At 35.9% G+C, this 17,091-nt stretch overlaps 1 protein-coding gene and 1 long non-coding RNA gene across 3 annotated transcripts in view; both read right to left on the bottom strand.

The window, feature by feature from the left end:
* Nucleotides 1-133: 133 nt before the first annotated feature.
* On the bottom strand, nucleotides 134-12,664 carry LOC122827354. The gene is made up of 2 exons (XR_006370037.1): nucleotides 8,025-12,664; nucleotides 134-7,925 (listed from the first exon to the last, which is right to left on the bottom strand). It is a non-coding gene; the product is annotated as an uncharacterized LOC122827354 (long non-coding RNA).
* Nucleotides 12,665-13,744: 1,080 nt separating this feature from the next.
* The window catches only part of chrm4a (cholinergic receptor, muscarinic 4a), a 48,141-nt gene continuing 44,794 nt past the window's right edge, over nucleotides 13,745-17,091 (bottom strand). For both annotated transcript variants that reach the window (XM_044109798.1, XM_044109797.1), the window contains one exon: nucleotides 13,745-16,650. In XM_044109798.1, the coding sequence (XP_043965733.1) occupies nucleotides 16,405-16,650 (246 nt within the window). In that variant the 3' untranslated portion in view covers nucleotides 13,745-16,404. The remainder of the gene's footprint in view (nucleotides 16,651-17,091) is intronic.

The raw sequence follows: 17,091 nt of genomic DNA, 5'->3' as shown, positions 1-17,091 counted from the left end.
AATACAGTGTTGTCGTGTCATTTTTCCCCATCAGTGTGCAGAACTTTTTATTTTTACATCATGCTGATTTACATCAGTTTCACATATTCATGGTTTGAAAATTTTATGAAAAAGGAACTCCAGCTGCTTCTTGTGTCTTTGAAAATGATTTATTTGTTTATTTGAGCACTTTTAAAATGGAAAGTACTAAGAGAATATACAAACAGCCATAAGATATTACACAGACAAAACACTTCACATTAAGGGTTTCCCCAAAAACCACCACTAAAAACCAAACCAAGTGAAAGACCTGAGTACAATGAGTCTGACTGATAAGGGTAAATCAACCACAATGTGTAAAGAAAATGAAAAGCACTTATTTCACTGCAACTTTTATGGGATGTCTTTTTTTACATTTATTATTTTTTGGCTTCCGTGACCAAAATCCTGGAAGTATTTAAGATGGATGAGTTTTGTGTGATAGAAGCAAAGTGACTGCCAGTTTAAAAGTGTAAGAATAAAATAATTATGAATAAGCCTAGAGACTAAAACTGATCCTCCAAACTATTTGGTTGTGTTTGACAAAACGTTACACACTGCTAATGGAGAAAAAAAAATTAAAAGAAAGAAAAAAACACAGATAAGCACACACTCTGGAACACGATACTGCCTACAGTGTTCCTCACTTGATGGTTTGAATATATTTTAAGCCAAGATGCATTTTTTAGTAAACAGTTTGGTGATTTTAAAACCTATTTTGTAAAGCAAATCTCAGCAGAACATACAGGTCAAAACAGTTAATCTGGTCTTAATCTTAACTAGGTAACTTCTGTAGATGGCTGGTTAATCTACCAGTTACATTCAACCAGCCAAATCTGCAGTTGAAATACCAAGACTCAATGCTAGTCGGCTTTTACAAAGCAGCCAATCCAGAAATGCCAGAAATTCCTCGGCACTGATTGGCTGAACTCCAAGAGTTCATAAGGAAAACTGTAGATGTTAGCTTCTGTGGAACAAACATAGCAGTTTCCAAAGTGCATATTAATGAATATTAAGGTATAGTAGGTGTATGAACTATTAAAATTGATATTTATAAGAGTCTTTAGAGTGGGTCTCAAGCATTTATGGGTTTTTGCAGTTTGCTGCTTGCTGTAGTCCCACTGTACATGCTGCATTTATTAATATTAAATGAGCTACCATCACTTTCCAGAGGGTTAAAATTGGTGCATTTGACTCAGAATTAATGTCATTTAAAAATTATGAAAAGAGTTGTTTTAATTCAGTGAGTTGTCTAGAGAAAGCACAAGTTCACAGTAATAAACATATCAGCAATGTTTCAACTTGGTAATTCAACTTGTAGTGAATTACCAAGAATTTCTGTTTAACATGGTAGGAATCTGTTTTGGTTTTGACCCAAATTCAACTAACAATCAGCTAATCAGCTTAGCATTTTTAATCTTCTCCCATAATGATGTTGTTAAATAATATATTGAAGGTATGAAGACTTAAATAGGTGTTTGTTGTTTTATAGTTCAGTTACAAAAAAGCACAATAATCATTATAAAAAAAAACAAAAAACAAGTTAAATGTTTTATATTGATTTACCCTTTTTACAGTCATTCTGGCTGCATCTTGTACAAGAATACAAATGTGGCCAAGTTGCAAATATAATTCAAAGCATATAACAGATATTTACCATCATACATAAAACATTTATAGGACAAAATATTTGAGTGGAATTTTTCTTCAGTGTATATATTTGTATATATATTACACATCCTGCCTATTTGACACCTAAAACCCTCGTTTGGTCTTTAATATGTTTGTTGATAATCTGAAGTCACTTTTACTGTTATTGGGACAGAAAAGGACTAGAATTATTTCCTTAGATTACTAGAAACCCCATGCTCTGTACATAGAGGTAAATACATTTTTTTATATATTTTATAAGAACACAAGTCTCTTCTCTTTGGAATAACTTAGTAAGCGATGCAAACCCTGAAGTATTCACCTTCTGTTGAGTATTTACAGTCATGCACAAGAAATATACACATGAACATCCAGCAGTATATCTTAAGCCAGTCTCCTGTCTGCATTTGTAGATAATTGTACATAATTCATCCTTAGCAGTATAAAAAGTAACAGTATTTTTTTTACACTTTTCAAAAACTTTTAAAATGTTTATTTTTAATTTTTGTGGATCGGTCTCTGTGGAAGGCAAAAACCTGTCATTGGCTGACACCGGTCAAACCAATGCACTGTCCCAGCAGTATGTTTAAAACCAGTCATTCTGAGGCACCATCTAATTACCAGAGACAGAGGCTCTCTGCTGGGCAGTTGTTTGGATGATTATTGGCCTCTGGTTGAAACACTGACTCTCTCTGACTAAGACACATAATTCCAGCTTTCACCACAGGAAGAATATCTTCAAAAAATATTTAGTCTTGAACATGAAACCTGACACCAGTCATATTTAGTTAAATGATTTGACATAATAACATTCTTAAAATTTAGGAAATATGTTGAATAGATAGTTAGTAACCAATCTATTCTATGGTCACCAACTGGTCACATCAGAAAACATACAGAGAGCTGCTTCGCTATAACGATCATCTCTTTCTGCAGGAAACGGGTGAACTCAAGGAAAGAAAGAAAGAAACAAGAGGGTTAATGCTCATGTGCATGAGATGAACTATTCTAAATTTGAGCAGAGTAAAAATGTCACCATCTATCTGTCTGATCTTTAATTGTTTTAATTGTTTAAATTTTAATAAATTAAAACAATTTAATTGTTTATTGTGGTGAATAACAGACTCAATGGGCCCGTCAGAGAGCACTTTTAAATCCCTCAGCTGTGCCGGTTTGTTAGGTCTCAGAGGTACTTCATAGACATTTCTTCTGACTTTCTTCTCTTCAGTGGAAAAAATAGAAGAATTTGAACTTTATCAAATAAAATATAACATATAGAAATTTATATCACTATTTTTTCCTTTTTCGCCTCGTATTGGTTTATATTGCCTGTGCAAATCAAATTTAATTTACTGACTTTCTTCACAAACAAACACAAAAGCCTGTTAAAAGTTTGGCTGGAATATAATTGGGATATATTTAGAACTGATTTGTGTGAAATGAGCGAGGCTGCATTTACATAACTGCTTTTGACTTGAATATGTTTACCTTCTCAAAATATCGCTCACTGTTGATTTTCAATATCAAGTGATGCCAGATAAATACACCTGAATTTAATTAAATTCAGAAAAATGGACTGACCTTTCCATTAGGGATGTTTTTATTTTCTAACTCCAGAACGGGCAAGAAATGGGAGCCTGATTATTTGGCTGCAGCGACTCATGCTCCCTCAAGTTGCACCTTTGTGGCTCTAATTGACCTCAGTGAAGTCTACTTTCACTCTTTCCAAAACTATGTAGACTACCATGCGCATTACTTCAAAAATCTAGAATTCTGACGTTTTAGACAAATTCATTGAGAAGTTTGGAAATGAAATCTCAATGAGGGATGCATTTGTGCCCAAGATTTAACTTCCTGGATTATGTTTCAAGATACTTTGTGAAATGCTCTACTGCTTTCTCTGGCAAAATAAACTCAGAATGATGCTACCACCATGGAAAGGTGTCTTTAGTCGTCCAAGCTTCTCTTTTCTTCTCCAAATATGGTCACTGTGACAACAGCACATCTCCAAAAATTCATCTCTTTGTCTCTGAATACATTTCCAAACTATAATCTGTATTTTTATGTTACTTTTAGATTAATGGCCTCTTCTTCTCTCAGCAGCCTTCAGTACATTTTAATACAGGAATCATTTTAACAAATTTTCCAATAGAAGCTCAAATATCCAAATTATAAACAAAAGAAGAAATTATAGTGTGTAACAATATCCCAGTGACACAAGTTGGTTCAAAGTTAATATTTAAGCAAATCTATACAGAAAAAAAAAGTAATAATCAATGTGAATCAAGAATTAATGGCAAAAATAGGGACTGCTAGCACAGCAGTTTGAAGTGATGAAACTCCCACACTCCTAAAAACTTAAAATAAATTAATTTTCTTTCTTTTTTTACAAGTTTCTGAAAGTTGATCAGGATCTTTGAAGATCCATGACATTCTGTTTTTTTTCTCCCTGAAGGTAAAACTGTTATACTGGATCAGATATAGATATTAATCCTTCAGATAGTCTATGTGACAAAGATTTGATTAGACTGGAGGAGGAATGAAAGTACAATCTTGCTTCTTCTTTGTGTTATTGTAATTAAACCTTAACAGGTGAACCTTTGTGTCTAATTGGGCTTAACAAGGTTCATCTCAAGTATTTATCTTTGTTCTAGTCATTTATTAATAACATTTAGCTTTATCTAAATGCAGGAAATACATCACAGGCTGACAATGCCAAGCTGAAAGGAACCAGGAAGCAGGAGGAGATTAACCAGAAAAGAGATTATGTGATTTAACACTCAGAATCTCAAAGAAGTGTCATTATCAGCTACTTAAAAAGGGACAGAGAAGGGTTGAGGTTCTGCAAGGTTGGGATTTGTTTATCTGCCTGTAAACAAATTCTATGTTAAAATGGCACTTGAGAAGAGAGAGGGACCCAGATGTGGCACATATGTGTATGTGTGTTAAAAAATTTTAAATAATCTGATTATTTCTGTGTAACACAAGCTAACACACATAAATAAAATAAAAAGATATCATCTTAGATGAAAGAACTAAATGCTACTAAAACCTTATCAATCTTTATGGGGTATTCCACCATAAAAAAGAAAACAAAAGAAAGAAGAGTAAAATCTATCTGACTGCTGTTTAATTTTCCTTGGATTTTTGAGGACAAAAGCTAGCTAGCATAACATTCCTATCCTTTTTTAACAGATCTTGTTTTACTTAAAAAAACTATTCTTCTTTAAGTTGACAAGAAACGTTCTTACTTCCATATTTTTGAGTGCAAAGTGTATATATTTTGGGTCAATGAGACAGGTGAGCTTCAATTACAATGTCCTGGACCTTGTTAGCATTGCTAGCAAGTGAAAACAATGAAAACTGTCCGGTTTGTACAGGCTGAACCACACAGTCAGACTCTTAGGGGAAGAAGGTTGTTCCCTGAGGAATTCTGGACAGCGAACAAGATACAGGAAAATCAAAAAGTAAGAACTAAGTTCACCACTGTCTAATAAATGAACCATTTTAGCCTCATTCTTTCTCTGCTGAAACTAAGAGGTAATTTCATACTTTTGCTTTTAAACATTATAAACATTATAAATGATAAACTTTTCTTATTGTAAGATGGCAGTATACAAATAATACACAATGAAAATACTTGAATCTGAATGAAGTCTAAATATTATTAAAGGTGGATGCTAATAACTCGCCTTCTCCTATAATGCTGTCTTTATTTCACTGATTCCACACGTTCTACTTGTCACTCAGCTGTCTATCACTAACAGGACTTGTCGTCAATGTGTCCGTTAAACAGAGAAAAGGCATCACAGACACTCTGGTGTAAGTGCTGGCAGTAAAGGCTTCTTTGCATTTTTCCCTCTCTCTAAATATGACAGACTGCCTAAATCCTCTGGCCATAGGAATCACAGGAAAAGGTTGTAGTGTTAGTGGGATGTTTTGTCTAGTCCCAGACAGTATGTGATTACATTTCTAATGTAGGAAAGCAAAGTTGGATTAAGCATCCTGATAATGTACACCATTTGCCTCCTCACAGATTTCTAATCTAATTTAATTATTTCACATCATCCAACACATTTTAGTATGAAATAAAAATGATCAGTTCTCAAAAGATGATCTCATTTATCGAAACAATTTGGTGTGTCACTCTGTGACCACACCTGCCATCAATGTCTGCTAGAATTAGTTTTTCTGCAGAATTTTGACCAAACTTTGAAATGAAACCTTTATTTTCAATTCTTCGTTGCACCATCCACAACATGTCATTTAAAAATGAGCCCATATCAAGAATACTGAAAAACCAATTTGTATTGTTGAGAAAACCATGTTGTGCTGAGATCAAACAGAAGAATCTATCAATGTTCTGCAGCTTTATACCCACTACAGCTTCTCCTTCTCTCCCCTCTCCTCATTTTATGTTGGTGGTTCCGTTACATATTTCTGTAAAATCTGGCACAGATACTTCACAAAGGCAACAAAAGCTGGTGCCGCATGTCTGCTGAATGTTGTGAATCATTTCTGTTGTAACCCAGTTTTCTAAAATTGTATGTTATTAATATGGAAACAGAGTGAATGAAGTGGGAATGAGGGACTTGTTCCTGAGCGCAGCAACATTATGACAGGGGATCAGAAAAATGTATGAGTCTCCATCTGGGTGCAGGCTTCTTAAACCCAATGCTGCCAGTGTTCCCAATACAATGCACATCAAATCATTTATTCCCTGTGTTTTTATTTTCTGTTTTTGCACAACTTTACACCATTATTGTGTAAAAGTATGCTGGAAAAAGCCTCAACTGCTGTAGTTGAATGTTACAGTCTTACTCCAGAATGTGTAACCTGTTGATTTAGACTTTTAAAGAAAGCATAAAGGGAGCATCTAAAACAAAATGCATTATTTTCAGATCACCCTGTCATACTGAGATATGTCTTCAAAACCATGATGCTTTGTTCTGTCTCAAAAAAGCTGAAGATCTGGAACATTTTAACAGATGATCTCATATTTTCTCACATTGTTTTAATGGTGTTTTACTATATATTTTATGTTATCTTTTTGAATGTTTTTTATGTATTACAAAATGTATCCAGTTTTGTTCAAATTTATATTATAAATTACAAATAGGTTTCCACAGAGTGTTCTAATTTTTTCCAGGAAAAACTTATTTCAGTAAGACAAGCTTTTTTTATATTGGATCTAATATTACATATCATTCTTCACTCCCCACAAGCATCAATGATCCCTGTCTTCATTTCTCCTGTTTTTCTTCCTTGAAGCGCTTTAAGTAGGCCGTCACCACAGGCTTTCTTCTAAATCCGTCACATCTTTATGATTCTTCATATTTCTACCTTCTATAACCCACATCAACAAGGATCAAGTGTTCATTTAGTGCTAATTTCAGCAACTCAACATTCCTCTCTTTTCCAAGTTCACCACTGTTGCTTCTTTCGAACAGATATGACCAATGAATTTCCATATTTGCAGCACACATAACTGGAAAACCTAATTATCCGTTCAGACACATCCAGTCGACCCACAAAGGCTGCTCAGATATATCCAGCTGTGAAACTGGATTCCAGGCCATAAACAACAACTCATTTCAGGGATTCCTGCCTGTTTTTTTATGGAAATGGTGTTCCTGTCACCTGCATTGCCAGATATCACTTATTGGAATAAAAATGAATAGAAATACTTCAGGACCTTTTATTATCCATGTCTCTCTGAGCAGTGAATCCTCCTGGAGAAGCACAGGGAGCTTTAAGGTAAGTAGCACTGAAACCTAGCTTGTTAACTCTGTGGTAACTCAGTGTGACCGACTTCCTGAAAAAAGAAATGAAGAAATAAAAGATAGTACCACAGAGCACAAAATCTTTAAGGACAACAGTGAAGCCATTGGTTTCCTGCACTTTGCATCATCATTACGCTGTTCATCAAATAGAGCTTTTTCCCCCAGCATGGCTCAGAGGAAGAGAAAGCTAAAAAGGAAAAAAGCTAAAGAAGTTTTGATTCTCTTAAAGGCAGAGAAAGTATTCAATAGACAGAAATAACCTGAGAAAATACAAACTGCAGTGGTCAAATTATGATTTTCTTTATTAAAAGGTAAAAAAAATCCTCACCCACCATGGAAAGAAGTAACAACTCCCTAAACCTTAATGCTGGTGTTTTGAAGTGTTTGTGTTCGTGACAGCTATGAAGAAATTTTGGTTCACTTTATTTCTGATTTGGGTTCGCTGGAGAGTTTCATAGAATATAATTAAAATAGCTGAAAGTCACAAAAGCACAGATTGTTACATCAGTGTGGCACAGTCAGTACTTTGGGCCCAGTCTACATTTTAAAAAGTCAATCATGCAATTAGCATACCATGTTCAGAAATCTGTCCTGACACATCTTCTGTTGAGGCAACCATCTTCTCTGAAACAATTTGTTAACTAGAGGTGGACTTTCTGGTTGAGTTGAAGGTCTTGGAGGAGTTGCCAGTCCTTCTCTTTCAGGATTTACTGCTAGCTAGAGAGAACGAAGCAATGTATTCATTATTACAGGTCCAGATCATCTTGTGAATTTGAACTTCTGGTTTATCAGTGGATGGGTTTAGGAAAACTCAAATAACTATTGTTCCGTCTCCTTTTTATTGCTGAATTATAACCACTGAATGCGATTGTTATTATTTTGGAATATCCTGAATGGATCATCAATACTGATAGGCTGGTATTTCCTGGGAAGTTTTCTCAGTTTGTGGCTAATAGTTATCAGGACGTGTTCAGTCTTTTAGATCTTGGTATATTCATCATATGTGAACATATGTTTATGTTTATAGAAATATTGTTTATATAGGGCCATTGTTTGGTTGATTATATTTTCCTCAGCTGATCTTTGTTAGATATTAAAATGGGATGATCTGAAACATTTCAGTGTTTTTTATGTTTCTGGCTGAATGGTCCAATGAAAAGGTTTGGCTTTTCAATGCCATCAGTGAATAAAGCAGTGACTTGAAGAACGAACAGGAAGTCGTGGTTTTCTGCAGGTCTCAGCTGTTTTTCTCCAGTGATGGCAGCAGGAACACAGGAGGGATGGAATCCAGAGAAAGGTAAAGCTGAGGTTAGCTACTTGGAAATATGAACGAGCCGACTGCTGAGCTGCAGGGGGGTTTGAATAAAGCTTGTGAAACATTTCACTTCGCAGATAAAATACCTGGATTTGGGACTGAGCAGTTCTATGCGAGGTAAAAAAAAAAATCCTTTCTGGTTCCTAAAATTCTCATAAGAACCGATGGGAAAGAATCAATGAACTCCACATGCAACTGGTGGCCTACACAAAGTAAATGTTGTATTAATAGCCTGTTGGTGTGATTTTCAGTTTTATTGTGTCTCCCTCTCAAGCTAACTAGAACTAAATAAAAGATTCCTGTTCTGCCTCATTGATTCATGCCCTACTTTTCCTTCTCAACCTCATCATTACATTTCTCTAATTCCCCTCTCCTTCTGCCTCTGTCATTTCTTTGCATCAGCTTTCTTCTTTGATGGTGAATGAACTGAAATTAGACATTTTTGAGCACCTTACAGTCAAACACAAGCATCTCGACATGCAGGGAAGTCAGGAATGGAACCACAGGCATGGTGACAGGTGGAAAAATTTGAGATTTTTATTTTTGTAAAATTGCATTTTATTTATTTTGCTGTTCTACAATATTCTGTCTTTTCCTGTTCTTCGAACATGCTAAAGAGATTTATTGAGAAAAAAAATTTCCTAAAGTGAATAGACGTGGATTCAATGTATTGTTTTTACAGAAATTTACTGAATTTCATAGTATTTCAAAAACAATTATTGACATTTAAACTTTGCCTCTTTCAACATGGATTTACCGCCATAACTCTGGAGTGTTCAGAGACTAATATGTGGGAAAATCCCAAATTCTGGTGTTTGTGTTAGAGTGGCTAGATTGCTGAATTGTGAAAAGAAAATCATAAGATGTCCTTTTTGCAGTTTTTGAAGAAAGATAGAAGTAAATGTCACTTAATTCTGAAAAAAAAAAATGTTTGAGGCTAAAAGAAAACTTTAAAAATACAACCTGAGCTGAATGGTATATACCAAAACTGATCATGAGTTAGTTAATAAATTAAAGTGTGTCAAGATGGAGAGTTTCTCAGTCTGGGCTCAGCAGTGGAGTCAAAAAGAAAAACAGCTATAAGCATCAGCAACAGATTAGCAGGAATGAAGATAAACTGGTGGTTTGTTGCTCTGCTTAGTGCAGCACCGTGTCAGTGAAATGGACCTGAATGTGTTGGTGTGTCTGCTATAGTTAAGTAGTCAGACTGGAAAGCAGCTTGCATTGGGTCATTGAATAATTAGAACAGATCTGATCTCAGCTGTGTGTTCCGTCTTGATAGCACACCTTAGAGATATTAATAGGAAAAACATCACAAAAAGCAAGGATCCTATAACAATATGTAGGCCTATTTCCTCTTACAGATTTAGTCTGCATTGAAAATGTTTTAGATCATGAAACAAATTTAATATTAGACAAAGATTCAAAAAAAAAATTATTTTGTCAAATTATGATTCCATTTATTAAAGGAAAACCTTCATCTAAGTCAACCATTAAGTCAACCACTTTCCACTTTATCCAGGATTGGGTCCAGAGCAGCACCCTAATGCCTCATTCACATGGCAAGATTTCATGACAACTTTTTTACCTTAAAGTTTAATTACCCTGAATTCATGTTGGGTCTCTCGAGAGGTTTGGCCAGATTTTCCATCTGAATGCTGGTGAGTGAAATCCCTTTGTATTTTGGTGTGTTGCTCCTCCCATGTGGCTGGACAGCATTGACTGCAACAAAATCTTACAACTATGATTTTTTAATCATGGTGTGTGATCTCTGAGCAAATCTTGCTGAGCAAAGCAGACAGAAGACTTCTCTCCAACCTGGAGAAGCTCATCCTGGGGAATCCCTTGGCATTCCCAGCCCATCCTGTTCCAGTCACTTCAGAATGACTGGAATAGCTCACCAGCGAGGAGTTCAGGAGCTTTCTTAACCTTGTGGAGGTCACAATCTGATGAAGCCAACAGAACCACATCATCTGCAAACAGCACAGACCCAATCCGAGACAACTAAAGCGAATCCCTTCAACACGTTAGTTGCACCTAGAAACTCTATGAAGGGGACTGGTTACCGTACTAAAGGCAATCTTGGCAGAGTCCAAATCTCACCAGAAACAAGCCTGATTTAAATATCCCTTAAATCAGAAATGAAGTTTTCCCTTTAATACATGACATCTTGATCCAATGTTAAAATCTGTTTGTTGATCTGAGACATTAAAGGGGTAAATACTTCACAGCAATGTGAAAAAGCTATTGTCTTAAAAACAAAAAAACAGCTGCTGCTTGTCTTCTTCTTCTGGGGTAAATTTACTCCAGTCATATCTTCACTGCGTCTGAGCTGACTGCCACACGAAATCTCCAGCAGGGCTGAGGCCTGAGCAAACTAGAAGACAAATCCAGGGATTGTGTTAGAAAACGAGTTTCTGTGTGCTGCTGGATTCTCCTCACATTCGTCTGTTTGCTCTGCTGCACTGACTGGTTTATAAAGGATTAAAGAGAAAGCAGCCGACTCAGCTTCTTGTGATTCAGCCATATTAGGGAAATCAGCCTCCTACTTTCACTTCATCACTATTTAAATTACAAAAGGAATCTGTTGAGCGCAGCTCCTCGATTCTGTCTCTGATGAAGGCGTCCTGAGTGACATCCTGTCACGCCAGATTCAGACATGGTGACCAGAACTGGAGCTAATCACAAACCCATTTCTGGTGACGATTGTCTCCTGTGACAAAGCGATGAGCTAATTTGCTTTCTTGCTCGGATGTATCAGTCTGAATTAATTAAGGTAACTGAAGTGATCTGAGAAAGCGGCTCCTTGACTCATTCACGCTGCCTCAGAGCCAGTTCTTCTGTTGGATCTCATTGAGCTTCCCTCAGTCAGATGTCTCAACATTTTCACATCAACAGCCCAGGGCTGTTTAATTGGGATCTTCTTTTGACTACTTAGCTCATCTCAAAAATCTGAATGAATGACTGAGAAGAAAAGCCAAGTTTAAGGAATATTTGATTCTGGTTTTTTGTTTTGTTTTTTTGTTTGGCAAGGCAACAGATATAATACAAATAAAAGTTTTAAAGAATCTATTAAAATGATCTTGGAAAAAGCGTTTTATGACTTCATTACATTTTGTGCTGGTTATTACATAATATGGTCTTAATGAGGTTAATTATTAGAGCCCTACATTTTCTTTCTTAATATGCCAAAAATGTAACATTATCAAAGTGATAATTTTTTCATTAAAATTTGAGTATTTACACAGTGTTTTTGTATGATTCATCTCTTTTTCGAGGTTTGAAACGCTGGCCTGTTAGCGTAGGCTTCTGTTGCCTTTGTACATTTCTTCTCAGAATCAGGTTAAGGTCTGAGAATGATGTGAAAATGAGGAAACAGGATTCAGGATTTGGCCCAAAACAGAAACAACCCGTTTCCACACTCCTTCAGTGTTTCTTCCACCTTTCACCTCAGTTCTCCTCTTATTCTGAAAAATATCATTTTGAAGCTCTTTAATCATCATGGTTTGTTAGCTGGTAGGATTTTAAGAAGCAGCAACTTTCTCTAATCCACCTGCCTGCAAATCTTCCTAGCAATCATTCCCCCACTGATTTTCTCTCAAATTTGTCGCTTATCCTGATCTATTTTCAATAAACACTGTGACTTCAGCCACCTCACCCTTGCTACTTAAAGTTGCTGCCTTCCCCTGTGGCAAGTTATATAAGCTTGCTCGCTCACCCTGTGAGGGTGGCAACAGAGAGATACATCAATGAATCTCTAGCAGCTGGAACCGTTCCTTCCTCTTCTCTCCTGGGAGAAGAATTCTTCTTTGTTTCTAAGACAGACGGCAACTGCAGCCATCTGCTATTATGCTAAGCCTGAACAGCATCACTGTCAAACTCTTCAATTGAGCTTTTAAGCTTTATAGAGGAGCGAACTTCTACCAAGCTCAATCTTATAATAATGATCCAGTCTGAGAGGGCAGAGAGGAGAAGAATTCAAGCAGAACTTCATCTATAGTGCTTTAAAAAGGATTAAAGATTGAATCTGTTTGGTTGAGTTTTTTTGGTTGTTTTTGACATTTGAAGGTCTCAGCCCATTGAATGGGTTTTGATGATTTTGCAATACAAAAGCAGTTTTTGAGAGCTGATTTAAAAAAAATAAAATAAAAATAAGGTAAAAGTCTTTACAAAGAACTTTTACATTTAAAACAGATAGAAACTGGAGGAAAAAAAACAAAACTACTGACAGATTTCAATTGGCCTAGTCAAAGACCAGATTAAAGTCCAACTGAGATGATGTGGCATGACCTCAGACAAGTTTATGTTTGCTAACATTCCACTTTGGTTGAACACAAATACCAACAAAGCAGAGTAAGCCAAATTTCCAAATTTATATTAGTTTAACTCTTTAACTGTCATGAGGAAATTGAAGTTCTCATGGGCCCATTGACTAACATGTAAATGATTTGAAGGTAGCAGTTAAGGGGTTTAAAAGATCTGATAGGAAAAGCAAAAACTAATGCAATGTGTAAGAGGAAAATGTTTTTTCACAGCACAAGAGGAGATCAACAATGCTGAACACAGCTACGTTGTTTTGGGTTTTTACTGATGAAATAAACATATCACAAACTTCCAATCGTCTAATGTAGCATGTGGTGTATAATCCGTCTAGACACAATGAAGGCTTAGCAAGTGAGAAAAGGAGTTTCTGTGAACAGTATGAAATTATCTGAACCTGTAATTCAGATTTTGAAAAAGATTTTTAAACCATAGGCATCCTGACCATCATCAGCAGCCATGGTAAGCAGCACCACTGACAACATTAATGTCTTCTCTGCATATTTTCTTCAATCTTGGCAGGTTCTCAGGGCGGACATAAAAAGGGTAAATAAATAAAAAAACATCCATCCATCTAACACTGTCTGTGCCCGGTTAGCAGGAGAGAGGCGAGGTTACACACTGAACAGTTTGCCAATCAAACACAAAGCCAAATAAATAAAGTCATAGACATATTATTTATCTCTTATCATGTAACATTTAGCTACTGGGAATAATTACAGAAATGATGTCTGCACAAATTGGGACCCATCAGAGAAAGATTCGTGGGAGAGAGAAAAATGACTCAAAAAGTAAAGAAGCTAAAGGTAAGGTGACATTTGATTGGTGTGTTTTTGGGTTTACAGGCCAAGTTTGAGCTGATTTTCTATAGAAACAACAGAGACTTTCTTTGACTTTGTGATAAATGCCAAAAACTTGATTGACTTTTTTGCTTTAAGATGCAAAATGCTAAAGCCAATGTTGAAGTTTAATTTGCTGATCCCTTGCTGTATGTGTTTGCATACAGCGAGGGAGCATTAACTTTTATTTGCATATAAAATATTTTTGCAAACAAATTCATTAAAATCCAGTGACTGGATTAGCAGTGAAGTTTAATTTAAGAAAAAAGTAAGCAATAAATAAGTAATGCTTGGTTCAGTAGATGCTTCTGCTAAAACAAGTCTCAATCTTGTTTCAAGACGCTGCAGTCGATGAAAGCCCACAAGTTATTTTGTTTATTCTTTTAGGTCTTCAACTATAAAGACTTAATATGTGTTGTGGCAGTTTGAATTATAAATATAATCCTTCCTTCAACTTAATCTCATTCGGTAGGACTAAAATAAGCTGCTTTAAACATTGTAGTTCTTCTGCAGACAGAAGAAATACAATTACTTTTGCTAGAGGTTTGAAAATATGTAATTACTGAGATATTTAAAATAAATCTCAAAACTAAATATTAAAAATTTACTTTTTAAAAAAAATGTTAAGCACTTTAAATTTTATTTTTATGTCTAATTTCAACACAGAAAATTGCTAAACACATCAATTTACTAATGTATTACTCAAAGGGGCTAATACAGCTAAACAATATTAGCAGGAGTGATATTTAGAAATCATTAACTTATTGGCGCTAATGAATAAATCAAGTGGATTTAAATTGATATATTACCCATAACTAAAGAAATATTAAACTTCAGAATGTCCTCTCTCTTTCCAAGTGACAAACTTATAACCATGATCAGGTCGAATATGATTCCAAGGCAGAGTGAAATGCAGAGCTACCTTTCTTTTCTGCCCCAGGTTCAGTCACTGATGGCCTCATTTCCAGTGTATTCTGGGACTTCCTGAAACACTTTTTCTTTTCTTCTCTTAACATGCTCATCTGTCCAATGGGTCACATTGAGAACACGGAGCTTACGCTGACTTTGTCGTGAACAGACCAGAGAAATTCCTTTATGTTACGGCTAAAACGTGTCTGGGTTACTTGATGGAAAATCTTTGATAGAATTACTTCTGAGAGGAGTAAAAAACCTTATAGAGAACTTTAGTGTCAGCTTCAGCTTCTAAACCCTCACTAAAACCATTTCTAGTGTTAATCGCTGAGCAGGACCTTACTAGACTCTATTGAAACTTGCTATGGATACTTCAGTTATGTCTCAATAGTTGATAAATCTGAAACTTATTTTTGGAGTGGAAGGCTTTAGCTGAGTTTCCATTATAACTTTATGGAAACAAAAATTTTATGTCAAATTAAAGACAATTTCACAATTGCAGTTTTTCCAATGCAATTAAAATCACATGTTAAGTTTGTTCATGTGATGACATTAAAACATGCTGCATCATGATCCTCCTACTACTTCCTGTCTTTTCTTCATGGTTTGCTCCAGTGGAAACACATGTGATGTGGAAAAAAAAGTGTTTCCATTGCAGTTTTGCAAGATAAACCAATTTCAATGCTGCTGAAAAAACACCACATCCTAGTGCTAAATCGTTTGTTTTTTTTAATCAATAACCAAATCTGTTTTTTTAAATTGGCATGTGTCTATTAAGCAAATTTGTCTTTGAAATGTCAAATTGCACGATTATGTGGCCAATGGAAACATAGCAACATATTTTCCCTTATTTTAATCCATCGCTTGTTTCCTTTCTGTACAAATACCTGATTTCAGATTATCTGCAGGATGAAGAAGAACTTTTTAATGATTCTGGACCAACTTTTACCCGTCTGGGTCGATAGTTGAACTGTCACAACTCAGCCAGTGGCCAATTACCCACACAACTGCCCTCGGTACTTTGATATAATAGAGTTCACATTACATCAGAACTTGAAAGTATGACTTTGCGGGGATTTTTGCTGGAGAATAATTCATCATGGGGAAAATGACAGAATACCCAAACTGTCCTCACTTGATCCAAATAAACATAAAAACACTCAAATCTGAGCAGCGCCACTGCAGCCGCTGAGTAAGTGCTCTGTTTTAGCTTTATTTCCACAAGTTTTTATTTCTATTCATGGTCTCCACACTTTACACTTGTTCCTTCCTTCCCAGCCCACATTCACTTTGTCTTACTGCTGTAGCAGCTTTTCCACTCTGTGGATCCATGTAAAGGGAAGCTGGGGAGCTCTCTCACCTGTTTGCTTTAACTTGCAGAATAAATAGATGCATATCCCCCGCCATATGCCAGAACTCGTTAAATTTCACACATTTATGCTTCTATTTATCCAGGCTTCTTGTCACTCACCTTTATAGTGTTTCCTCTGTTCCTCCTTTGACGTGGCTTACATCTCCCCCTCCCCTTCCCTCCCTCCCATCCCACCCTTTATCTTCTTCTTTCATCTCATCTCGTACCTATATTTTTATACTGGCACAGCAGCAGGTTTTTGAAAGTCTTTTTGAATGTGGCATTGCACAGTGCGTAACAAGCTGGGTTGATGGTGGAGTTGACATAACACAGCCAGTAGCCAATCGCCCACACGGTGTCAGGGACACAGGACTGACAGAAGGTGGATATCAGCACCATGACATTATAGGGTGTCCATGTAATGATGAAAGCCAGGAGGATGGCAAAGATGGTCTTGGTTACCTGCAGAGAATAAGAAAAAAAGAGAGAGCAGAAGATTGGACTTAGCAAAACAGAGTAAAGTTACAAGCAGTTCCAAATGAAAGATACCTGCTATTTTCTTTAAAAAGACACAGTTTATCTGTTTGCTTTTATCTAAACAGACCTGATGCATTTAAAACCTGATTACAGTGCCTTTTGAAAATCCAGATAATGTAACAAATTTGTTAGCTAATGATGACGAGGTGAGACAAAACATTTGAGTTACATGTTGGATCACCTGTGGATGTGTTTCAATGCAACACCACAAACACACCACTGACACTGTGTGTCAACATAAAAAATGCAAAGAAGTAGAGTATCAGGAAGGCTGAAGAAAACTGAGGCAAAAATTTCTTGGCTCCAATTTTCCACAAGGTTCCCTTGTTCAAACAATTTTGAACACGAATGTCCAGTTATATCATA

The sequence above is a fragment of the Gambusia affinis genome, linkage group LG24 (assembly GCF_019740435.1).
Source record: "Gambusia affinis linkage group LG24, SWU_Gaff_1.0, whole genome shotgun sequence".
NCBI lineage: Eukaryota > Metazoa > Chordata > Actinopteri > Cyprinodontiformes > Poeciliidae > Gambusia > Gambusia affinis.
The sequence above is the reverse complement of the archived record's forward strand: the minus strand, read 5'-3'. Positions and strand labels throughout refer to the sequence as shown.